Consider the following 25,753-nt stretch of genomic DNA (forward strand, 5'->3'; position numbering starts at 1 on the left):
AAATTACTCATTTTAACTGAAAATATAGATTGAATTCATTAAAGTGGAACAGATGTCATGTTTCTTGTACCATTTATTTTGCATTTAATGATTTTATCCCAAATGTGCTTTTTCAAGAGGCAACTGGACTTTAAACGTTTCGCTTCTCATCCAAGAGGCTTCAGCTCAGTTTCATCCAAGAGGTTTCAGTTTTGCTTCTCATCCAAGAGGCTTCAGCTCTGGTCAGAGCTGAAGAAGCTTCTTGGATGAAAAGAATAGAATAGAATAGAATTTTTATTGGCCAAGTATGATTGGACACACAAGGAATTTGTCTGGTGCATATGCTCTGGGTGTACATAAAATAAAAGTGAAACGTCTTCAAAGAAAAACCAGAAAGTCCAGTTGCCTCTTGAAAAACCACCTTTGCGACAACCATGACCTGGATGACTGAGAATCTCCACGGACATTTCATGATTTAGTTTTTAATGTGTTAGAAGAAACATCCTTCTGGGTTCAGCTCCAAGTGGGGAAAAAGACACTGGAAACATGGAGACTGCTTGGAAAGATGGTTTAATGGTGGACAGGATCACATGGTTTGAGTTCCTGAACAGAAAAAGGGCTGAGACGCAGTGAGTCCCCGGGTTTTATGCCCTTTCTGGCTTTGAACTTCCTGGGGCCCAGAAAGAGTATCCCAGGGGGTGGGGGTCTTAGCTAGCCTTGCTGGCTGATGTAATCTTCCCAGGTGCCATGTGGTGAGTTTCTATTGCTAGATGGGTCCTATTGTGTTAGTTTCTGTTGCTAGATGGGTCCTATTGTGTTGCAGATGATGGTCCATTGACAAAGATTGAGTTTCTGCCTCTGGCCCATTGACAAAGGGTGGGGGCAGGAAGATGGGAGCTGCTTCGTCTTTAAAACATGCTTTTCCATTTCTCATACAGGGAAATATAATATTCTGTCTTTTTAGTATTTCCTAAAATATTTCATTCTTCCAGGAAAGGGGTGGGTACAAACTTCTTACAAATGTTCTTAGAAGTTTTTAATAGAACTCTTAATGGTATCCCGTTAAAGGGGAAACTAAAAACACTTTTCCCCTGCACTTTAGGATGGTCCTTGCGTGCTGTGACAAGCAGCGGCAACATAATAACCTTGCGTGAGAAGTCACCCCGAGTCAAGAATGACCGAAGTTCTGAATTTGTATTTCTACACGTATCCTGAAATATGCATATACAGGCGCTGCATACCCAGAACCTGCTTAAGTGCATTGCCGAAGCTGAAAATAAACACCGGCTTTGACATGTTTGTTTCTATTGCCTGAACGAGAATCCTTCCCCACAGGTGTACATGCAGCGCACAACGCGAAAGGCTACAGAAAAACAACACACCAAATGCGATTTAATTTCAGCAGGTCAAGCCGCCCGCCACGTGCAGACCCGTGACGGTTTTCCAATGTTTCCTCCCCCCCCCTCTCAATTCCCGCCTCCTTCTCCTCCTCCTCCAATCGCCTAACCGCAGATCCTCCTCCATCGCAGTGGGCGGGGCTTATCGAGGAAGAGCGCCAGGGAGCAGAACGCTCGCCTCGTTTCCCTCCCCCCAAAGGGAAAGCCAAACCCGCCTCCTGTCCTTTTGGAACTCCGCCCCTCGAACTTTGCCCCGCCCCGTGCAACCAGCCGGAAGGATGCGTTCCCGGAAGTTCCGGTGGGGCCGTCGCTGTGTGGGGTAAACAATAATGGCGGAGGCTGCGGTGGCCCCCGGTGGTGGCGGAGTAGCGGGAGCGACAGCCACGGCAGCGGTTGTCACGGCTTCCAGCGCTGGCGACTCCGCCACCACCCTCACCACCACGGCCTCCAGCCTCCCCACAGCCGAGCCTCAGCCACCGTCCGCCGGAGCCGGAGGGGGAAGCATCAGCGGTTGGACTAAGCAAGTCGCCTGCAGGTAACGTGCTGAGACGAGGGCGGCTGATGGCGCCTCCGGTTCCTCTTTCATGCCAACCATTCCCGGTCCTCGCCTGACTCGCCTTTCTGGGATCAGACCCGCCGACGGCTTCCTTTCCTTTCCTTTCCTTTCCTTCCTCTCGCCCTGAAGACAAAACCAGACTTCGGCCTCCGCTTAAGGTCGTCTCCGACCTGCCTGCCTGCCTGCCTGCCTGGCTGTCTTTCTTCCCTGGCATATTTTGCATATAAGAACTGCTTTAAATCGCTATTGCGCTCCCTTCCCTGCAAGTCTTTGGCTGGCTTGACTTTTTTTAAAATTGATTGATTGATTGATTGATTTTGAGTGAATGAAGCCAAGCTGACACCCGCAAAAAGCCCAGGCAAAAAGGGGCTGCGATTGCGGTGGAGACTGGATGGGGAAGCTGGGTCTGGCCTCTTTTGTTTCTCTCGGTGTCTTTTCCCCCCTTTTGGAGCTGGCTGGGTTCGTTTTTTTGATTTTTCCTTATTATTATTATTATCACTTTGGCGTCCGCCACGTTTTGTTTTGGTTACTACTTCCCTACAGCAAATATTCCCTGCCCTCCTCTGGAGTCCTTTGTATTTCTCTTTCTTTTCTCATCTCAGCCCTTCTTAAAAGTATTGCTGTGGATTCGTAACCATCACTCTGGGCAGTTTAAAAATTGCAATGTGTGATCTTTACTTGTGCCCTTGTTGGTGTCTCTGCCAGCAATCTACACTACTGCACCGCCTTTTGCGTTTTAGAATTAAGGTCCCCTGGTTGTTGTTGTTTCTCCTTCTTCTTCTTCTTCTTCTTCCTCTTCCTCTTCCTCCTCCTCCTCCTCCTCCTCCTCCTCTTCTCCTCCTCCTCCTCCTTCTCCTTCTCTTCTTCTCCTTCTCCTCCTCCTCCTCCTCCCCCCCCTGATGCTGCTTCTCTTTGATAAGGCAACTGCAATCAGGATGTTTATTATTTATTTATTTATTTATTAGTTCAATTTATATGCCGCCCTTTTCCAGAGACTCAGGGCGGCTTACAATAAGCAATAGCCTTCATACTTTTGTATATACCTGCTTAGTAGGGCTTTCGGTCCCCCCTAAGCGGTGTTCTTTTTTTTACAAAGTCAGCTTATTGCCCCCACAAACCGGGTCCTCATTACATGGAAACTTTTAAACATTATAGTAATCTGGTTGTGCAAGCCGCTTTGTGATGGGCAAAGTTAAAAAAGAATTGCCCAGTGTGTTTGAAACTTCAAATTGGAATGCATTCAAATTGCTATCGTACACAGGAAAGTATTAAAAATGAGCTACGTTCGTTTTTAGGGTTGGTTCTTGTATAGAAATGGTGTACTTCTGACTTGTTGCGTAGTGTAATGTATTTTGCTCCCCAGTTTGATATTATTCAGAACTCTTTATGGTTGCAACATAGCCTTCATTTTTTCTATTATTTTTTTCAACTGAAACCATATATCTTAATTTTATTTTTTTCTGTTTTGTTTAAAAAGTCCAAAAGGGGCTAACTATTGAAAAAAAATCAGTCATTTTTTACTTTTCTCCACTCCTTCCTTCCTTCCTTCCTTCCTTCCTTCCTTCCTTCCTTCCTTCCTTCTATCCATTTTCTGTCACGTTTTCTTGTTTCATAATCTAATAAAATTACCCAAAAGTCCCAAAAGCCTGTTCTATGAATGTATATTATTAGCCTTGAATAAATGTTCATTATCTGTTGCTTTTTATTGTTTATTTTAGCTTTGGATTGTATATTTTTCTTCCTTGATTTTGATTTTTTAATTACTTGCCACCAAAGTTACAAATTATGAGAGAGACAGATTTATAAATCTCTTAAATAAATGCATAATCTATTTTATTAGTTTATAGTTTGAACTAGCAGTAAGATTTGAAAGCTGTAATTAGATATTTTAAGTGATGTTCTGGATTATATCTGAACTTGTTTATCATCAGTTACTAAATGGCATTTGTCCTATGAAGGTCATCTGAAAATGTTATGAATATGCAACTGCAAAATATATGAAACTTCGTTGCTAGGCTCACTGTTGATGTGCCAAGTTAAAAAATCTAAATGTAAGGAGTATATGCACATACTGTGTCAGAGGGAAGAAATTTAATCTGAGTTCCATTTTTTTCTTTGATAATTTGATGATGAATACTGCAAGTGCTTTTCTCTTTTTTAGAATATAATATCAATTCAGTGCTGTATATGGCTAGAAAACTTCATTTCATAGGAAATCTGGATAATGAGACAGAATTTTCAGTTTTTCTTATTCATAAATTATAGGTTTAAACATGCGTTTAGAGATTTTCCTCCCCGCTTCTGTCCAAACTGAATAAGCTAAGGATGGATTATTTTGGAATAATATATGGTTCTTTTATTAACATAGTTTTGGCTCTAATGAATTTTGGAAAGTATCTCTTTTGATGCTGATCCTGAATCTTTTAGCTAAAAGTTTGTATTTAAATTTATATTGAGTAGGTATTCTAAAATTGAGCAGACTTAATTCATTTTTTCTGACTCTTAAATTATTAGGTTAAGTTCTCAGTGGTCTCTCAGTTTCTAGTGGCTTGTATAACATGTTGGTTTATGATTTAAAGTAGTCACCCAGTGTGAATCTGAATAAAGAACAATATGTAATAATTAAGTCAGGAAATAATATAATTTCAATACCTTAAGCATAATTTCCTATGGGTGTTTATTACAGACTGAATTGGATACAATTCCCTGATGTAAATAGCAGGGCAGCTTTTCCATGCTCCAATGAATGCATAATAGTCAGGTAGCTAAAATGGGTCACAGCTAATTAAAGGGTATAGAAACAATCTATTTCACTACTCTTCGAAATTGCTTTTTTTAGAAACATAAAATCAGATGCAATTGATTTAAAATGACTACATCTAATGAACAGAGGATAATTATAATCAGGTTAATTATGCTGTGTCACCTCAGGCTAAAGATCTCCTATCAGTGAAATTGTTAAAAAAAAGAGAGATTTTGCTATGTTATGGGTTCACTTGAGGCTGTTGTTAAAATGAAGTGGATTTAACCAGCTGGCCTAAAGCATCTGTACTGAATACATGATCAGGTTTGGAGTAGGCGTTGTTGAAACTCAATCTGTACAGGTCAAATTGTACTGCACAAAAGATTATTTAAATGATTCACTGTTCACTTCATATTTGACAATTGTAACATTTACTGAGTCTGGCCTTGTGTGGATTTGTCTCGTGATACTCAAACACTATATGAAAGATGCTGGGAAAGCCCATCTTCAAAGAATGTGAGGTGAAAATAATTAAAACTATTTACATTTTTTTCAGTTTTATATTCATAATTAGTGTGTTTTTATTACAAATTATTTGCACTACTGCCATCTATCTCATCTTATTTCTAACTTTCCCCTTCCCAAGAACGTCTATTCCCCCATTGCTTATCTGTTAACAAAAGAGCTTTACTGTACATTATTGAGGTCATTGTAGAATCTAGCAGCAAATGTACATGTGCATGATCAGATTAAAGTAATGAAATCTCTGCAGGCAGCACATAATTCAAGTTCATGTTTCAATTAAATACAAATTAGAAACAATGGAGTGCCTTTCACTCTTGGATGTATTGTGTGTTTTAAAATCCCAGACTGGTTATTGCTACAATTGTTTTGATACTTGTTTCTACAGAGGAATGTGATTTAATAATAATGTAGCAAGTTTGACATAATGTGTTGATTCATTGAAAGGAACGTCCTAGTTTTTTTATGGGCTGGAGATTGCCATTGCAAATTTGCAAATTAGGCAGTTGCTCTTTTTATAAATGACCTTTGGGCAATCAAACTGGTTCGTAGTACATGAAGAGGTAAAATAGGTATTTTGTGCACTGTCTAAATCCATATCAGATTATTTCATTGTACTGATGTTTGAAAATAGCATACTGTCTTTATGGATTTTTTTAAAATGGATGACTAGGATGGGTTTAAGTGACACATCCATATGTAATACATTTTTAACTGCTAGTATCCCACTTTATTTCATTCGGACCTTGCGCTTCACAGCTCCTAACATTCCCTTCATGCCTTTCTGGAATAGGAGCATAGAAAATGTTATGGTGAGCTGTTGCAAACTGTTTTTTTTTTTTTTAATGATTATATGCCATCATAGAGCCACGGTGGCGCAGTGGTTAGAATGTAGTATTGCAGGCTACTTCTACTGACTGCTGGCTGCCTGCAATTTGGTAGTTCGAATCTCACCAGGCTCAAGGTTGACTCCGCCTTCCATCCTTCTAGGTGGGTAAAATGAGGATCCAGATTGTTGGGGGCAATAGGTTGACTCTGTAAACCAATTAAAGAGGGCTGTAAAGCATTGTGAAGTGATATATAAGTCTAATTGCTATCAAGTCATTCTTGACTTTCAGTGACCACATAGACAGATTTTTCTCCAGGATAGTCTATCCTTAACGTGGTCTTTTACGCCTTTCATTGCTCTTGCCGCTGAGTCCATCCACCTTGCTGCTGATTGTTCTGCTTCTTTTCTTTCCTTCCACTTGTTTTAGAATTAAAACCTTTTCCAGGGACCTAAGTGTTCACATAATGAGTCTGAAGTAGGATAAATTTTACTATTATCTCTCAATTTTCATTGAAGAGATTTTTTAGAGAGCAAAACCAATACAAATTTAAAGATAAAAAAGTAAAGAAATCTGGTAAGTGAATAATAAGCAAACAAGAAAAAGAAAAGAAAGATATAGAGAAGCAGCTTTTGATCCTCTTTACAGAAGTTATAAATGCATTTATGTTACCCTATCTGTCTCTATAGTTATACCATGGTTCTTTTCTATATGCCACCCTTTCTGACATCAAAACTATCTTTTTTTGTGTGTTTGGCAAAAAGTCTGTAAAATAACTGATAAATGTAGTTGTTGTCCTTTCTCTAATTGGGCAAGTCAATTTTGCCCTCTCTGCAAATTCTGTCATTTTCACCAACCATTCCTCTGTTGTGGGTATTTCACAGTTTTTCCATCTTTGTGCATATAATAATCTCTCTGCAGATACTACCAGTATATACAAAAACAATCTTCCATAGGCCTTTTCTAGTCTGTTCATTAGTCGCAACAAAAATACCCCTCTTTTTTGAATATTTAATATTAATCTTTAAAATTATTTCTATATGTGTATTTGAATTAAAATTCTCTAGCTTGTTACAAGTCCACCAGGCATGCTACAGTGACCCTTCATGTTTTCCACATTTCCATCATAAGTTTGAAGAACTTTTCTACAATCTATAAAATGTTTCTGGAGTGATTTTACGGTAGTTTTAATGAAATTTATTTAATACATATTCTGAATTTAAATAATAATAGTAAACAATGGAAGAGCCTGAAATTTTATTACTAGTAATTGTGGAGAATCTGACAGGCGTATGTGAAATACTGTCAAGATGTAATCATTAGTTAGGTGTGCTGTACAAAATGCATTTTTAGCAATGGCCAGTGTATTGATTTAATTAAGAAACACATTTTTCCCTTTTAGAGGATTAATGCAACTCTATTAAGCAGTGGCTTTTAAAACATCCTAGCTTAATGGAATATTTGGAATATTGCATCCTAGCAATTCAACTGCTAAAGAAGGAGTAAGAAATTCTGTACATGGGCCACAATCTCAAAGAGTGCACACGTAGGTGACAAAAGTAGTATTATTCCAGCAGACACTGTATCCCCAATACTAGGTAGGCAAACTAGCTTTTGGGGGAATTTGTCTGATTCCTTAATTTATTTATTTTTATTTACACAATTCACAGTAAATTTCCAATGGAACTGAGTTCTCCTGATGGGAATGACTCAGGCCCTCATCATTTCAAGCTTAGACTATTGCAGTGTGTGGGGATGCCTTTGAAGGCAGCGTAGAAACTTCAATTGGTATAAAATTTATCTTTATGATTTCAGAATATCCCATTAAATGGCATTTTTTACAAGTTTATTACATAAATTTATATACTGTCTAATGTCAACTCAGTTGAGATGCATGAAACATAATCCCCTAAAATTCAAAATATGCATCTTCTATAATTCAAAATATGCCAGTTAAAAGATTCACAATAAATTTAAACCGTCCCTGAAAAAAAAATCAACAAAAGGGCATTCAAGCATTTTATTTTTAAATAGGGCTTTATATATAAACACTAGCACATTAAATTTGAGTGGACCATCATTTAGCAAGTGATGAAGCACCCATAAAAGAAGTGTCATATTTTTAAAGTGGTTCTTACTCACCAGGAAGTGGGCAGCTAACATTCTCAGTTAAATTAAGTCTCATCAAATTAAGGCGTCATTTGATTAGCAATCTGAAATGAATCTTTTTTCCCCATTTCCTTTCACTCATTTTTTCATGATTGTTAAGTTTGATTTAAATACTGGGGATACTGTTTTTATAACTGGTTAATTTTAGGTATGCAATCAAATTATTCTTTGGGTAACATTGATAAAAGTGAGTTAAATATTGATATATAAAAATTCTGTCTCAAATTTAGCTCTTTGTGCATTTCTTCAAATTGCAGTTAGATGTTTCAGGATACTAGTAGATTCAGGAGTTTTGGAAAAAAGTGCTCTAATATCTGCTTTTAGGAAGAGATTTACTGCTTTGAGCAAATGTATTTTTAATTGATAGCAAAATTTGTTTTGCTGCATGAAAGAAGAGGATATTTTACTATTCATAGGTCTGGATTTTATAGTTTTCCCACTTTACTTAAGAGTTTTTGGCTTTCTATAAGATAGGCAATTTTTAAAAAATAAAGAATATTTTTCATACTTGGGAAATTGTCTTTCAACTGATCTTTAGGGACTGAAGCTGTATTTATTTTCTATTATATAATATTGACACTGCTGTGAACAGCTGTCTGACATATTTTAAATTCAAAATATGCTGTTTCAACCTGACAAGTATTCCAGTACTGTGCAATCTTAGTAGAAGTATTTCAAGCTCAGATATAGGATTGGATGTGTCAAAATGCTTCTGATAAGTTTGGGAAAATGTGTGTCAAGCTTGAAATATTTTGCACATCTGTGCTATTCCACGGTTTTCTTTTTCTGGCTGGATTAAAAGAATGATATATTCATTTCTTTTAGCTTTTCATTTACTGATTTTGCAAGTAGCTGTATTTTAACAAAATGATGACTGTTAAGACAGACTGCGCATGACATGGATGACTTTAATAAAATGCAAACCTGCATTTAAAAGCATACAAATTGCAGTTTAGGGTGGAAGGGCAAAATTGCCAGAAGAATAAAAAACAAGAATCAGACTATGTAGACATAGGCTTGATTGATCAATTATAGCTTCAGTTCACTTATTAACAAGATTTCTGGTGAACTGTTCATTTAAAGCACCCATAAGCAGCCAAAAACAAAAATAAGTAGCATAATACAAAAAATATTAAAATCTTAATTACTCCATAATTCAAATATCTTAACATTTTGAAATCATGGAATGTCCTACTCAGGATTATAGTAGGACAGATTATAGATTATAGCTTTCTTGAGAGAATATTCTGTAAGCGTTGGATATTCCACACCTCTGCCTGATAGATACTTGCCTCTGGAATCCATATGTGACATTTTTTTTTCAATATAGGTTTATTTTCTACAGAGAAAAGGAAATGCAGACAATTTGATACTAAATAGACTTCATTGATTGTCCATTATTAATGCTATCATGAGCAGTAACATAGATTACCTCAGTTTTTGTTTCTGGTCAGGGGCGTGTTCTAAAAAGGGGTGTTTTCTAATAAAGAGTCGCTTTTCAGAGTGAGATGGGTGTCCTATAAATTTAATAAATAAACACAAAATTAGACAACGTCCAGTTCCAGCATTCTCTTTCTTCTCCCCACTCCCTAGCATAGAAGATCACTCATAATGCTTATTCCATCTTTACAGGTAGTCCTCAACTTATAACCACAATTGGTTCTGGTATTTTGTCATAAATCGTTGCATTCATAAGTCAAGTCATCCCATGACCAGACCCAATTTTATGGCCACTTTTTCCATAGTGTGAGTTGAGTCACAAAGTTGTAAACACAAATCCAGATTAACAATTTTTAATGGCAATTAAAAATTGTTTAATTGCCATGGCAATTTTTTTTGCCAGAAATTAGCACAAAACATAGCAAATCCCAATCATGTAACTGTGTGACGCCACAACCCAGGCCTGTCAAACTGGCAGCCCATGGGCCAGATATGATCCGCGCAGGCCACTCCCATCTTGGCTCCGCAAAGGCTAAAAAGGGCCCGATACGGCTGGCGATGCAGTCGGGTTTGACACCCATGCCACAACCGGTTATAAATGTGAGCCAGTTGCCCAGTGCCCAAATTATGATCCCATGACCATGCGGTAGGGCAGAGGTTGTAAGTTCAAATTTAGGTCGCAGCTGACTTTTATAATAATAATAATAATAATAATAATAATAATAATAATAATAATAATAATAATAATAATAATAATAATTTTATTTCTATACCGCCCTTCTCCCGAAGGACTCAGGGCGGTGTACAGCCAATTTAAAAACACAAGACACAACAATAATTAAAAATTAAAATAATTAAATAGATTTGGCCGATTTAAAACCCCAAAAATTAAAATACCCCAATTTAAAATTATTATATTGACAGCCCTGCCTGGTGGAACAACAGGGTCTTCAGTGCGCAGCGGAACACCCGGAAGTCGGAGATCTTACGTATTTTGGGAGGTTGTCTTAATTTGAATAATTATTAAGCAAAAACGTATTGAGGGATACCTGCTACCCTCCTTGCGACTCCACAATTAAGTGTAAGAGAGGACTACAAACTCTTGCAAATGCTTCCACTTGCATCGGCACTTAATAAAAATATTGTTGCATAATGTACTGGCGTCCTGTCACAAACCTTCATATATATTTTTTTTGCAAATGGTGGAGGATGCTCAGGATCAGCAGCAAGATTCAAAGCGATGTTCCTCAGGAAGCCCACATAAAAGTTTAACAACTAATTTGCATAGAGGGAGCTAGATCAGCTAAATAACAGCTCTGTTACCAACAGGGTTGGTCTATATATATTTTGGCAGCTAATGCCAGCCAAACTGCCTTTCACTTCTTAATCTGTAACAAATCACATTTAAAAGATACCAAATATTTGAGTGACTGATGAAAAATTTAATTTTTCTTGTTCTCTGAAACCACTCCTTTACTCATCAATGTCATTTTCTTTGTCTGGAACCTTGAAAATGAATCTGTCATTAGAGTGGATCATGACCTTAACACCCTACCATCAACTTCAAACTTTGATTTTAAAAAATTAAAGAAACTAAAAACACCACTTCCTTTGTGTTATGGTAAAACTACGTAGTGGACACCTAATACCATGTTATTCAGGAAACCCTGTAGATTGCCTTGCATACCTAAATGTTTCCCACTTCCACTCGGGAAACACGATCAACTCTTAAATCAATGGTCATATTCTACACTATAATTAGATTTGGTTTGACAAAGATGCTCAACTGACGGAAAATTTACTTGCTAGTATTCTAGAATTTTTATTACGGTATTCGTAATATCTTTGCTTTGCAAAAATAATTGGAGATATTTTATCTGTCTCAATCATCTTTCTCATTTTATTTAGTCTTTAGTCTCATATATGTGGGTATATGCATAATTTTGTATTTATTTATTTGTTTTGTCATGTTTAGTGTATATTGGATGTGGAGACCCTTTGAGAGCTGTATGCAACAAAATTTCATTTAACGTATGCCGATTAGTGAACATTCAAAGGGACAATAAAGTTATTCTACTCTACTCTACTCTACTCTACTCTACTCTACTCTACTCTACTCTACTCTACTCTACTCTACTCTTCTATTCATTCTAGTCTAGTCTAGTCTTTGACTTTTTTTTTTTTTTAATTTGATTTATATGCCGCCCTTCTCCGGAGACTCAGGGCGGCTTACAATGCGTTAAGCAATAGCCTTCATTCTTTTGTATATTTTATACAAAGTCAGCTTATTGCCCCCATAAACTGGGTCCTCATTTCACCTACCTTAGAAAGGATGGAAGGCTGAGTCAACCTTGAGCCTTGGAGAGATTCGAACCAGCAGAAATTGCAGGCAGCTGTGTTAATAACAGGGTGCACTAAACCACTGTACTATCAAGGCTCTTCTTACAAACTTACAAACACAGTTGGGACTGGAACGTCCATCGCTAAGCAATGTGGTTGTTAAATCATCATGTGACCATGCTCAATTTTCTGATCTTTTTTGCCACAGTCATTAAGTGTATCTGGCTTTCCCAATTGACTTTGCTTGTTGGAAGCAGGTTGGGAAGGAACCCTACCCTGTTATATTTTGCTCTTAGACTGTTAATTTCGGAATAAAGCTTGTTGCCTTTTGTGATAGTTTTTTTTATAATTTGACCATGCTCATCTGGTTTACACACTTTCTTTTTAATTCTGTGTGGCACCCCACCTTATTCTTACTGATGCTTATTCTGTATAATTTTCTTTGAAAATGATTTTCAAAGTTTGAATTTAGTGCTGCTTTGACGCTTCATTTTATAATAATATGAATTCTGCAACAAAAGGGCATGCATTTTATTCAGGGATTAAATATAAATCCCTGTCTAGGTCAAAATGTTTATATCTTAAACTACAGGTAGTCCTTGAGTTACAACAGCAACTGAGGCTGGAATTTCTATCGCTAAGTGATTGTAAACTGTGACATCATGTACACTCATTACTTAGCAACGGCAATCCCAGCAGTTCCAGGGAGGAACTGAGAAGCACAAGCAATTCTACAGGCAGGAGAATCCGGTCAGCATGCCACTATTAAGTGGAGGCAGGTGAACAAGCAGTGGGAGAGGAAGCAGCTTCCAACTTTCTGCTGGCTTCCCAATTGCCTTTGCTTGTGGAAAGCCAGCAAGGAAAATTGGAAACCACGTTCGCATGATTACAGTATGTGTTTATGATATTTTCAGTCACACACTGCAGTGGTGGCAATTGGTTTAGGTAGCTGTAAAATGTAGTTAGAAAAATCCACCATACACTAATTATCAATACTAGAGCCCATAATGACTAAAGTGTTGAGTTTAGCACTCCAGAACATTAGGATTATTATTCAGGAGTGTTTGTAATTTATTTTCATCAGGCATGATGGAATCCCATTAAAACTACGTAATATTCTTTCCGGTTCAGCCTTATTTACAAATTTATGTCTTTCAGATATTTCATGCATGGTGTTTGCAAGGAAGGGGACAACTGCCGTTATTCCCATGACCTCTACACTACCCACTCTGGCATGGTGTGTAGGTATTTTCAGCGAGGATGCTGTGCTTATGGAGATCGTTGCAGGTATAGAAATGCTCTATGTTTTTACAAGGAGCAAATTCCCTATATTTATGGCTAGTTATCTTCAGTGGCTTTAAAGAGATAAACAAGTTTTAGTTCAATGAATGTGATAAAACGTGGGCAAGCCTGATCATGGAAGCTGCACATTACCTGTTACCACCAATGCTGATGTAGTAGCAGCGTTACTCAGTATAGTGGAAGCCGCCAGTACTATTATATTTGTAAGAACAGGATTTGTGATTTGTGGTCACATCACTGGGAATCTTCATGTAGTGTGTTATACAGATACATTTTGTATTCTAGAGAAGCTTGTGCAGATAGTGAGAAAAAGGACTGTTACACAGAATTTTAATTATAAACTGAACTTGGAAATATAATGTCAATGTGAGACAGTAGTAGCTACTGTGTTTATAATTGCCATTTTCTGTACACCACAAAACTTTTATAGAAGTCATTTAGGAAGCAGGATCACAACAAAATAAATATTTTACCTCTGTGTCCCATTTCATTGTAGCTTTGCCTAACCTGATACCTTCTATCTGGGATGCTTCTCTAAAGTCACTCTAATCCCCATCATCCACAAATGTAAACCATACTCTGGGCTGCAAAATATGTGGAGATCAACAGGAGAGAGAAAATTGACCATCTCTCAAAAGTTGTTGTCTAATTCAACAACCATATTAAAGCCCATAAAACATTGAAGTTATTTTGTTTTTGTTTCCAGATGATTGGTGAACAGTCTACATGTAGAGTAATAAAGTATATATTCTTTAATGCAAATGCAGTCATTGCAAAGGGGCTCAGGAAGAATGATATATAGTACTCCTGCATACATGCAGTTTAATTTCTTCCTCCTGTTTTTTTATCTTCTGATGTAAAAATATATATCAAAACACTGGATGCGGAAATGTGCTTAAGAGGAAATAATGGGAAGCAGAGAAGAAAGATAATTCCTAGGGTAGAATCCAGTACTGTAATGAGTGGAAGTCCACAAATATGATGGGAATGCAGATTCCTTTTCTCTCACTGACCTTCAAAATCTGCTTTAGAGACCTTTTAGAACAGATTTTGATTTCCCAATAATTGCTTTCTCTTACTGATAAAAAAAGTTGATAAGTGGGTTATATCTCTCACATATTTCCCTCCAAGGGCACTTATATCTGATGGCTCTTCCAGCAGTACAGAGTGCTAGAGAAAATATTTACCTCAGTGAAGCTTAACCAAGTCACTTCAAAATACATTGTCAAGTAACTATTTAAGGCCACTTCAAGTATCTTAATGAGGCTCTCTTTTCCATCCCCTGCCATATAATGCATTTCTGATTCCTTGAAGCAATTTCTTTTAACTGGAGTTCACATAGGGTTATTTTTGCAATTTCTGTCTTTGCTCCTTATCAGATATGAACATACTAAGCCATCGAAAAGAGAAGACACAACTACTGTGAGTCCAGTTGCAAAAACCTATTCTTCGGCCTCAACGGATGTGACCCCATCTCCTGGAACACTTGAAGTGAGCAGCGGTGAGACTGAAGACAAAGAGCTGGCAGCTGCAGGAGCTGGGGCTGAAGATTGGGTGAATGCTGTGGAGTTTATTCCTGGGCAGCCGTATTTTGGTCGTGGTAAGTTGATTCGTTGTAATAGTGATAAATGTTCATTGCCAACCATGGAATTTTTTTTTTTTTTTTTTTGGTCTCCCTAGACTTAGTATCTAAGCAAGAGCTGTATTCATTTGAACAGTTGTTCTGCTTTGTGTTATAAACTGCCTTATAATAAATCAAACACTGATAAATGGAGTTCCTTCCCAGTTTTGCCACTGAGGGCACTGCCTCCCTATGTTCCATTTAGTTGAGCTCAATTGGCCAGCCATATGTTATGGTCTGAAGGTGCCAAATATTTTAGGGAGGCTTTTAAATTGCATATTCATTGAAGGAAGGTCCACTGATCTCACCTAAAAAAATGTACTTAATATAATAACAAATGAGTGTGGGCAGCAAGAGGAAGTAATATATGCAAAATGCTGCTGCAGTCTCCAGATTTTATCAGATAGGAGACATTTGATTTGCCTTTCCATATAATTTGCCTTTCTATAGTTTAGAGTTAAATAAGAGAATACAAATTTATCCATCCTTCTATTAGGAATATTTTCCTTATCCAAGTGATAGTTGTTCTTTTTCAGACTGAAATTGGTTCTTTTTGTGTGTGAAGTGAAAAACATTGTAGCTTCTGAGGATCACAGGGACTGGAACCATAATGTCTTTTTATCTTTAGCAAACCACAGTTTCTTCTCCTTTGAAGATTAAGTGTAATCTGATTCCAGCAATATCTGATACAATTTATGGACTGAATGCAGAATTATTCATTTGTATTTCAAATTGTATCACTTAAAATATCTGTTCTGATGCTTAGGCTTCCTTGATTCTTCCCTACTCCCTTTGTAGTGTTTTACTTAATTAAAAATAAGGCAAACGCACAAGCTTGCACTTTGTATTATTTTAGTTCTAAATATTTTAGTTGGTTCTAATAAATTATCACCATTCAGGTGTAACTTTTGGAATTTTTGCCACATGTATAGCAAAAGCAATAGCACTTAGATTTATATACCACTTCACAGTGCTTTATAGCCCCTCCCTAAGCAGTTTACAGAGTCAGCATATTGCCCCCAACAATCTGGGTCCTCATTTTACCCAGCTCAGAAGGCTGGGAGGCTGAGTCAACCTTGAGCTGTGAGAACTGAACTGCTGGCAGTCGGCAGTCAGCAGAATTAGCCTGCAATACTGCATTCCAGCTACTGCGCCACCACGACTCCTAAACCTAGCTGTGATTGTTTTTCACGTTATTTTAAACTTTCAGTACAAGTTGTCCTTGATTTACAACCGTTAGCTTAACAAGGGCTTGAATTCAACAATAGCCTCTGAAAACATCAGTTAAAACCCAAATTTGAACTTACAACTGTTGACTTATCCCTGTGGTCATGTGATTACAATTTGGGCACTTGGAACTGGTTCACATTTAAAACCAGTTGCAACATCCCATGTTCAAGTGGTCACAATTTGTTCGATTTTTTGCCAGTTTCTGACAAAACAAAAAACCTGGACAGATATACTATTGGTTAATACTTATGTCCTTATTTTATTTCCATATGACTTGACTTATGACATCAAATCGGGTCTGATCACAACAATTTATGATGGAAATCCCAATTGTGTTTGTATGTTGAAGACTATGTGTATTACGTTTACATTGTTCAGATGATTATAGCATTACTCAGAGATTCTAATAAGAGCACATGGCCTAAATTGTTCAGCTTGCATCTTGTGACTCAGCTTTTTGTTTTTGGTGTGCAGATCTTGTTGAATGGTCTTTGTTCAAGTAATTTCTCTTCTAATCCAGTCAAGCTGTTAATTAATAACTCTCTCTATTGCCCTGTATACATTTCCAGTTGTCAGCACTTCTTTAATAATATGTTTACTTCTCTAATGACATGTTTAGGGAGGAACCTAGCCATAATTTGTTACATATTACTACTCAAGCCACCTAGTAGTTGGCTAAACCTTTAGAAGGTGGTTCTTTTACATGTCAGTCTGCATGCATGCAAAATCTGCACATTAGCATATCTCCATGCTTTTCATATGCAGTACAGTGTGTATGCTCTTAAATGTTTCACTTGGAATGGACCATTGAACTGTGTTTTCATGTCCTTCATGTTTTTGAAATACATTATTTATTTATTATTTATTTGTTTATTATATTTCTATACCACCTTTCTCCCGTAGGACTCAAGGCGGTGTACAGTCAAGAAAAATATAGACACACAAACATCATAAAATTGCTAATTAAAATTATTACTTAGTTTGGTCAATTAAATAAAACCCAGAATTAGATAACATTTAAAAAAATGTTAAAAAGATGTTTCATGTTGTTTCAAATAATTTATAAGATGGTAATATTTTTGTGTAGAAAATGAGAAAGAGTGATAGAGGACTAACCTCTTTTCCTTAAATAAAATAATTTGTATGTTTACATAAAAAAAAAAGGCTATTCAGGCTTTACTATTCAGGAATCAAATGCTCTGTGTCTTCCTTCTGACTGCTCCAGCTGCTCCTTCCTGCACTGAAACTCCTCTGCAGGGAATGGTAATTGAAGAGGAATATGAAAAACAGCAAACCAGCTTAGAGATGAAGAAACAGCTATGTCCCTATGCTGCAGTAGGAGAATGCCGTTACGGAGAAAACTGCGTATATATTCATGGGGATATCTGCGACATGTGTGGCTTGCAAGTCCTCCATCCTGCTGATGCTGCACAGAGATCATTACACATAAAGGTAAGTGGGGAAAATGAGTGAAATAACTAGTTAACTATTAGCTACTTAATAAATAACCACAGAAACATTTGAGTTATTGCAAAGGGTTTCTCAGGTCCAGAGAAGAGCAACAAAAATGATTGGGGGGCTGTAGGCTAAAACATTTGAAGAATGGTTGCAGGGATTGCATTAGTCTAATGAATAGAAGGACATGGGGGGACATGATAGCACTGTTCCAATATTTGAGGGGCTCCTACAAAGACGAGGGGGACAAACTATTTTCCAAAGCACCAAAAGAAACAATGATTGGAAACTAACTAAGGAGAAAAGCAACCTAGAACTAAGGAGAAATTTCCTAATGGTGAGGGCAATTAACTAACGGAATAGCTTGCCTTCAAAAGTTGTGGGTTTGAAGGCTTTCAAAAAGGGACTGAACAACCATTTGTCTGAAATGATATAGGGTCTCATATAGAGCAGGGGGCTAGACGAGAAGACCTACAAGGTTCCTTCCAGTTCTTATTATTCTATGTTTTATTCTATGTTCTAAATCTTTGTTATCATAGGTGCAAGCAAGTGGCTGATGGCCTTGGGTATGCCGCTATGCAGAGTTTGGGTAGAATGCTTTAGTGTTAACGGGGGCCAGCACAAAGAAAACTAGACAAGGGTGATACTGTTCTGTCCAGCACATAAATGCCTTAAAAAGGTGTCCCTTCTCCAATCTAATCCAATATGCTGTAATGTGAATTGGACCTAATCTGACATTGGGTTGTTCTACAGCAAGATGTTTTATAGTAAGAGGGCTATTGCAAAATAAGTCAACCCCAAGTCTCCATCCCCTCCCTTCCCCCAGAGCATCTCCTCTTAGTTAGAGCAAGTATTAAGGAAATTCTAACAGAGTCTAAGACATAATAACTAGCATTTTGAATTGGGTCTGGAAGCTACTGGCACCCAGTACTGTCTCCCTGAAGGATAGGGATCTTTCAACTAAACTTGCTAATGCTGGTTAGCAAATGGACAGACAATGGCAGTTTGTGGATCTTCCTCAACAAGAGCCCCATGTAAAGCAAACTGGAAGATGACAAGGGTGCAGGTCCGTTTTCAAGGCATTCTGATTTAGGTAAGATCATAACTGACAGGCCAGACAAAGCTGATCAAAGGTGCTTCTGGTTGTAACAATAGCACTTAGACTTATATTTTGCTTCATATGCTTTATAGCCCCTCTCTAAGCGGTTTACAGAGTCAGCATATTGCCTCCAACAACCTGGGTCCTCATTTTACTGACCTTAGAAGGATGGAAGGCTGAGTCAACCTTGAGCCGGTCAGGATCAAACTCCTGGCAGTCAGCAGAATTTGCCTGCAATACTGCATTCTAACTACTGCACCACCATGGCTCATAACTGCCACCTGCTGCTAGAGTAGGAGTGATTGGTCCAAGAACGCTGACAGATTGTGTGCCTGCTCTTTTGGGGAACAAACTCTGTCCCGAACAATATTCACGGATCCCAAATGTTTCTGTACTAACAGTATTTCTGTCCCCTGGGATTCAGTCTTAGTCTGTCCATAGACTGGGGTCAGTTTGAGTGCCATCAGTATATTGATGATATGGAACCACAAACCAATGGATTGTGTTTCCCTATAACTTCAGGTAAATATTAAGCAAGATGGGGGAGAGGTACAGTCCTGGGGTGTTCTGCAGTGAAATGCCAAAGGCTTGATCTGTCTTTCCCCTCCAAAAAATTGGACCTGGCCACTAAGGCAGAAGAAGAACTGCTGCCAAAGTGTGCTCCTTGTCGCCAACCTTCAGAGAAGATCCAAAAGGATGCGATGGTCCATGAGATTAAATGCCACTAAGAGGTCTAACAGGACCAAGAGAGACGCACCCTTTACATCTGTTGCAGAGCGATTAAGATTGCTTCTGTGCTGTATACAGACCTGAATCCAACTGAAAGAATTCCAGATAAACCATCTGATCCATAATATCCAAGCAGCAAGATGGTTTCTGCACTTGATAATACTCGTTTTCTTTACTGTTCCTTTGAGGAGGTGAGATAAATTACTTGGTGGTATTTTGCTTTCTAAGATACAGATTCTTAGAAAATAAGATATTTTCATAACCTGCCATCCATGTGGGATACATAATGCTATGTTTCCCCTTTGAAATACATTGGAGCAATAATTGGGAAAATATGTATTTTAAGTTAACCACAGACTTTAAAATATGAGAAACTCTTTACAGCCGACAGTGTGTTTATCATTATTGCATTTTAAACTTTAGTGAGAAACTTATATAAAGTGAATTTCAATGATATTAGGAAGGACCAACTTTAAAAATAAAAAATGGAAGAACTACAGATAAAGCAAATCAATAATAAATGTTTGTGAGAAATGATAGGATTCTGAATATCCTTCTGAAATGTGCTAATAGCACATTTTATCCAGTTTCTACCTATAACTATATGTCATTATATTGTTATGGTCAGTAAATGTTAAATGTGATTATCCAGTTCAGGTTAGTTCATACCTAGAGGGATGAAATACATGATTATATCTTTTACAGTACTGGGCTTAAATGGGAACGAACGAACGATTGAATGAATGAATGAATGAATGAATGAATGAATGAATGAATGAAATTTCAAGATTTATATTAAAATCACTGTCCTCAATTAAAATCAAATAGAAGACACAACACAGAAAGAAGATACAATATTCTTGTACACAAGATGTATATTTTCAGCTTACTCACTGCAATTGGGTAGTTATGTTTCATTTCCATGGATTTGGAGGGGTAAAGGAATAAATAGCTCAACTATTTCTGAATATGAGATAGTTTGACTACTTGTTGCCATTTTTCACATTTACAATTGCTTCTAGTAGATACAAATGGAACTTAATTGTGGTTAGATACCATGGGGTTACGTGCATTTTATTTATATATTACCAGTCTTGTTTCTGCTGAAAAATAGCCCACTTATAGTAAAACTGTATTTTATTTCAGTACTTTAGTTCTTTCTGTCAGAAGAATTTTAAAAAAGCAAAACAAAGACAAGGTGCCAAGAAAATAGTATAAAAAGTAAAACATCACTCATTCTCATTCTTTCCATGCCCAGGGGGGCATTTTATAATCTGAAACACTTAAGGAAAAAAATGACATTTGAAATTGACAGAATAGAACATTGTAGAAGTTGTAGACCTCTCAAATGCTTTCATGATGTTCCCCCCACCTCAATTTGACTTTATGATCAATAGTGTCAGTTTCTTCTCCTTTCCTTCACAGTCATGCATCGAAGCTCATGAGAAAGACATGGAGCTCTCCTTTGCGGTTCAGCGTAGTAAAGACATGGTGTGTGGCATCTGCATGGAGGTGGTATATGAAAAAGCCAATCCCAGCGAGCGTCGATTTGGGATTCTATCCAACTGCAATCATACTTACTGTCTCAAGTGCATTCGCAAGTGGAGGAGTGCTAAACAATTTGAGAGCAAGATCATAAAGTGAGGCACTTCCCCATGTCCGTTGTGCTTTGTTTCTTGGGGAGAATTAGTATTTTGTGTGAACTGGCAACTTCGTCCCTCTTTCATCCCAAGACTGCATTTAATACATAAGTAATGTTATCATTCAGCATTGAGGGGTTTTTTTTTTTTTTTTGGATCAATTTTCTGACCTCAGTACTCTTGACTGGTCAGCAAGATCCACTGAGTTTGAATGTTAAGTCATACTTTTTTGTTGTTGTTAAATGGAAGCAACCTGCTGTTCTGTTGGTTGGTTGCGGTACAAAATCACTTGGGTTCAAATGGTGCAAGAGACAGAAACTCCAAACATGTGTTTCTTAAGTCTTTTCTCGTTCATTACTGAGCCAGTGGCCCATTCTTTTTTAAAATCTGCTTGGAAAAAAACCCAAACCAAACCAATATGGACATCCAAGAAAGCAAAGTTACAAAAATAAATTTATTTATATCTAAAGAAAAATGAGTCTGTGTGTGAAATGTTTTTCCCCTTCATGTTCTTTGAAAAATCTCAATAAATTCCTTGGGTTGGGGGCGGGGGGCTTTTGGGGTGGGGGTGGGGAGTTTTAAATTGTTTTAAAGAAATGCAATAGACCGGACAGAGATACGATAGACTGCTTGTAAAGGTGGTTGTATGTCTGTGCTGGGAATGGCGCCCCTGTCATGTAGAATTTTGCAGTGCAGTCTGTTCGTTTCCCAGGTCCTGCCCAGAATGTCGGATCACATCTAACTTTGTCATTCCAAGTGAGTACTGGGTGGAGGAGAAGGAAGAGAAGCAGAAACTCATTCAGAAATACAAGGAGGCAATGAGGTATGAGCATTGCAGCCTCGAACCAAGTTTGACTGCAGAGGTTAAAGGGCGTACATGGAGAAAAGTGTTACCTGAAGTCCTCTCATGCCTTCTTCCCACCCTACCCCATGAGATGCATCTTTAACCACGAGCAGATGCATGCTGCGTACACAAGTAACCTTTGTGCCAAATAGCCTCATGTGCTGTTCCCTTGTCCACCCGGTTTACAATTTAGTCATAAATAATAGCACATTTTATTCTGGAGTGTTTCCTCTGCATGCACCTATCCATACGCACACCTTTTCAGTATGCACATCCACGTAATCCACTGTGTTACATATGTTAATTAATTTAACATAGTTTCTGCAACACCTGGCTTATAAAGCAAATACAGTACTGAAATCTGATTGGCTATGCTGTGAGTAAGGGTTGCGATATTTTCCTTTCCAGCAACAAGCCATGCAGGTATTTTGATGAAGGCCGTGGGAGCTGCCCATTTGGAGGGAACTGTTTTTACAAACACGCATATCCTGATGGCCGCCGAGAGGAGCCCCAAAGGCAGAAAGTGGGAACTTCAAGTAGATACAGAGTAAGTCCCCACTGCTTTTGTTGACTTTTTTTTTTCCTTTGCAATAGAAAAATAAGTTTTGAATTAGACATTTGAAGATAGCTGAATAAAAACTATTTTGACCTATAGGATGGGGAGGGGGCATCAAAAGGGTAATTTCATATCCTCTTGTAATTTTTTTTCCTGCACCGTTTTTTTGACATTTTTTAATCATGAAGGGGTAATCAACCTAAAGTCCGGGATCATGTAAGGGGCATGATTATATGTAACTTAGCCAAATCAGAGCAATACCGATACTATATTTTTATGTTGAATGAATAAAAGTTTCTTGTAGGCTGACTTGAAAGAATAGTTATTATTTTTGTGAAACGTGCATTGTTCTACCTAAATGTTAGGCTTAGTGCTACTTAGAATAATGTATCTAGTCTCCTTTGCCAAATGTCTACTTTAATTATAAAATGGTGGATAACAATGTAACTTTAATATTTTTTTTATTTTAAGAACTATCAAGTACTCCTCCCTTGAATGAAATTGTATCAGAATTAGCAAGCGAGATTTCCCACCAACTCTAAATTAGTAAGAAATATTGATGAAGGCCTGAGTGTAGCCCATCCACAAGCCTGCAACTTATTAGGCCTCTATTGTGGTCAGCTAAGAGCTTAATTATCCCCTTCCATCATCTCTTGTTTGGTGTTTCTTGAAAGTGCAGAAAATTCAAAGGTACCTCCTATTAGGTAGATTGCAATTTGCAGGCTTGTTATAATGCTCTGGTGTTTGTCTGTTTTCAGGCTTTGTCTTTGACCCAGAGTACACCTTGCATGCAAGTATGCAAAATGTCTGCCCAACAGAAAAAAAAAGTTGTAAAAAATATCAGGATCATGGTTATATTTTTCATGATCCTAATTCCTTGCATGGGTATCTGCAGAGATTTTCTTTGACTTTCAGATACTGGTTGCATTAGAGAGGCAATCTTGACACCCTAAATCAGGGGTCTCCAACCTTGACAACTTTAAGACTTGTGGACTTCAACTCCCAGAGTTCCTCAGCCAGCTGGCTGATGAATTCTGGGAGTTGAAGTCCACAAGTCTTAGAAGTTGCCAAGGTTGGAGACCCCTCCCCTAAATAATCCCCCTTTGACCAAGCTCTCTCAGTTTTATTCAGTGTTTGATGAGGAAGGAGGAGTATTGGAACACTAGCTGTAGGAAACATCTAGGTCTAGGTTCGTTTGGGGAATGGCACTCACGTGAGGCCAGTAATTCTGCTCTACTTGTAGGCTCAGCGGAGAAACCGGTTCTGGGAATTCATTGAAGAGAGGGAGAGCAGCGATCCCTTTGAGAACGATGAGGATGAGGTGGTGACCTTTGAGCTGGGTGAAATGCTTCTCATGTTGCTGGCGGCAGGAGGCGATGATGACCTAACAGACTCCGAGGATGAATGGGACTTGTTTCATGATGAGCTGGAAGACTATTATGACTTGGACCTATAGCACATCTTTGTGGTGTTTGGACTGTCTGCTCCATTTTTTTTCCCCCTCCCAGGCAGTAGCTCTTTTTCCTGTGGTGTTGTGGCAGTGCCTGTGTTTTTCTCCTAGGCAGGCCTATCAATTCCAGGTGCTGCTGTTGTAATAACTCCCCCACCCCACCCCAAAATCTGTCTCCTTTTCCCTGCCTTCCCCCCTCTTCCAAGCCCTAGGAGTGTGTTTCTTTTTCTGTTAAAACAAATGACATGAAATAAACCTTTAAAGCGTTAGGGTTTTTTTTTTTTGTAAAAATGAATTTAACTGTCAGACAGTTAGATTAGATTTGTTGCTTTATATCTGTTCCTGACAGGATTCACCCAGTTCCAGGGTTCAAATGTTTACAGGACTTCCACTCTCATCTTTAAGAGCCCAGATACAAACCTGAGAACACTGGCTGTACAGCGGGGGGGATGGGCAGATGTTGGCCAACTGCCTTGTTCCACAATAAGAGACTCTGAAAACCAATTTTCCTACTTCAGATTTCAGGCCAGCACATATTTTCTTGGCTGGCATTAGCTCCATTCCAACCCCCCCTCATGTACATGTGTTCATTTGTGGTTTTGGTCTCTTGTTTACTTGCACATTTACTATTTACTACTGTGTAACCAGAACCAGGTGCGAATGTTCCGGTTTTTACTGTTCGGCATGAAAGGCAAAATGTGTTTGTGTGTGAAAGGAGAACTTTCTATGTATGTATATACAAATAAAATACAGAGTTGTATCCCAAGGGCTGGGCAACTTGGTATATGTGTGTATTAAACCCTTTCCCTCTATTCTTCTCATCCCCTTCTTTACACAAACCTTTTGGTGCATGATATCTTAACATTCAACTGGATTTTGAAATGAATGTTGTGGTCTCAGCAAATTCTGTGGAAATGGTCTTTAAAACAACTAATAGAGTAGACACTTCCTTATTGACACCAGCACTCCATTTTCTTCCTAGTTATCCTTCTTCTCCTTTTGGGTGTATCTGAGTCACACAGGTGTAGGAATATTGTTAGCCAGAATTTGGACCAAATTATCCACTTAGGGTACCACCATATTGGGGTTCTTGTGCTCTCTTCATCTTTGCAAAGTTGTAGAACAGTGTGATAATCAGTTAAAACCATGAAATCTCTTGTCTCTCTTAGAAGGATCCTTGTTGCCTTGCAGAACACCTGAGTTGGCTAAGTAGCTGTACAACATGCATGTTGCTACTTTATCCATAGAAAAAAAAGCATCCAGGCACCAGTTCTGCTAGGAAGAACTCCTGAGGTCATCAAAATCTTTCTTCCTCTTTTCCTCTCCCCTCTTCAAGGGAATTTTAACTTTCATTACATTTAATGCTGCTGGGTTGTCCTTGAATTGTTCTGCTTGTGTCCTTTTAGATTGCATTTCCTTTCACTTTTAAATGGAATCAAAATATGTTGCTGAAGTCTGTGTTACTTTGCAGCTGCCTTTTGTAAGAAGCACTTTTCCCAAATAAAAAAGCAAAAAAAAAAAAAAAAAAAAGGTATGGTCTTTGTATTCTTGAGATTTTATTGGGATGGGGGGGAGATCCATTCGGGAGGAGAAAATGGCATTTTTAAAAAATTTTGCAGCAACTTGAGTATCAGCTTCAATTTCTATTTAAACGCTGTAATAATCGCAGTGATCTAAGGTAACCTACCATAAATCTGCCTGGATTATTAGATTAGGACAATTTTACCTATGGATCTTCCAAATTGGCACTGTGAGACATCAGCCTTATCTCTGAATGAATCAGATGCCTTGTTTAATGGATCTCATTTATTTTGTTCAAAACAATTAGCAGCTGTTGGGACACCTATTTTAAGT

The 25,753-nt window shown here is 37.9% G+C and overlaps 1 protein-coding gene across 3 annotated transcripts; it reads left to right on the forward strand.

Annotated features, from left to right (window-relative positions):
* The first annotated feature begins 1,682 nt into the window (after positions 1-1,682).
* Positions 1,683-25,429, forward strand: MKRN1 (makorin ring finger protein 1). 3 transcript variants are annotated; one of them, XM_034403423.3, is made up of 8 exons: positions 1,683-1,911; positions 13,132-13,260; positions 14,655-14,875; positions 17,352-17,578; positions 20,835-21,049; positions 21,762-21,872; positions 22,302-22,440; positions 23,693-25,429. In XM_034403423.3, exons 1-8 carry the CDS (start codon positions 1,706-1,708, stop codon positions 23,903-23,905), a joined length of 1,461 nt encoding a protein of 486 aa, XP_034259314.1. In that variant the 5' UTR covers positions 1,683-1,705; the 3' UTR covers positions 23,906-25,429. The 3 variants fall into 3 exon arrangements, with proteins under 3 accessions (XP_034259314.1, XP_034259315.1, XP_087729874.1); XM_034403424.3 differs by having other exon boundaries at positions 21,762-21,805; XM_087873748.1 differs by lacking the exon at positions 21,762-21,872.
* The last annotated feature ends 324 nt before the right edge of the window (positions 25,430-25,753 follow it).

This window comes from Pantherophis guttatus, chromosome 7 (genome assembly GCF_059756535.1).
Source record: "Pantherophis guttatus breed Tessera chromosome 7, ASM5975653v1, whole genome shotgun sequence".
Classification (NCBI taxonomy): Eukaryota; Metazoa; Chordata; class Lepidosauria; order Squamata; family Colubridae; genus Pantherophis; species Pantherophis guttatus.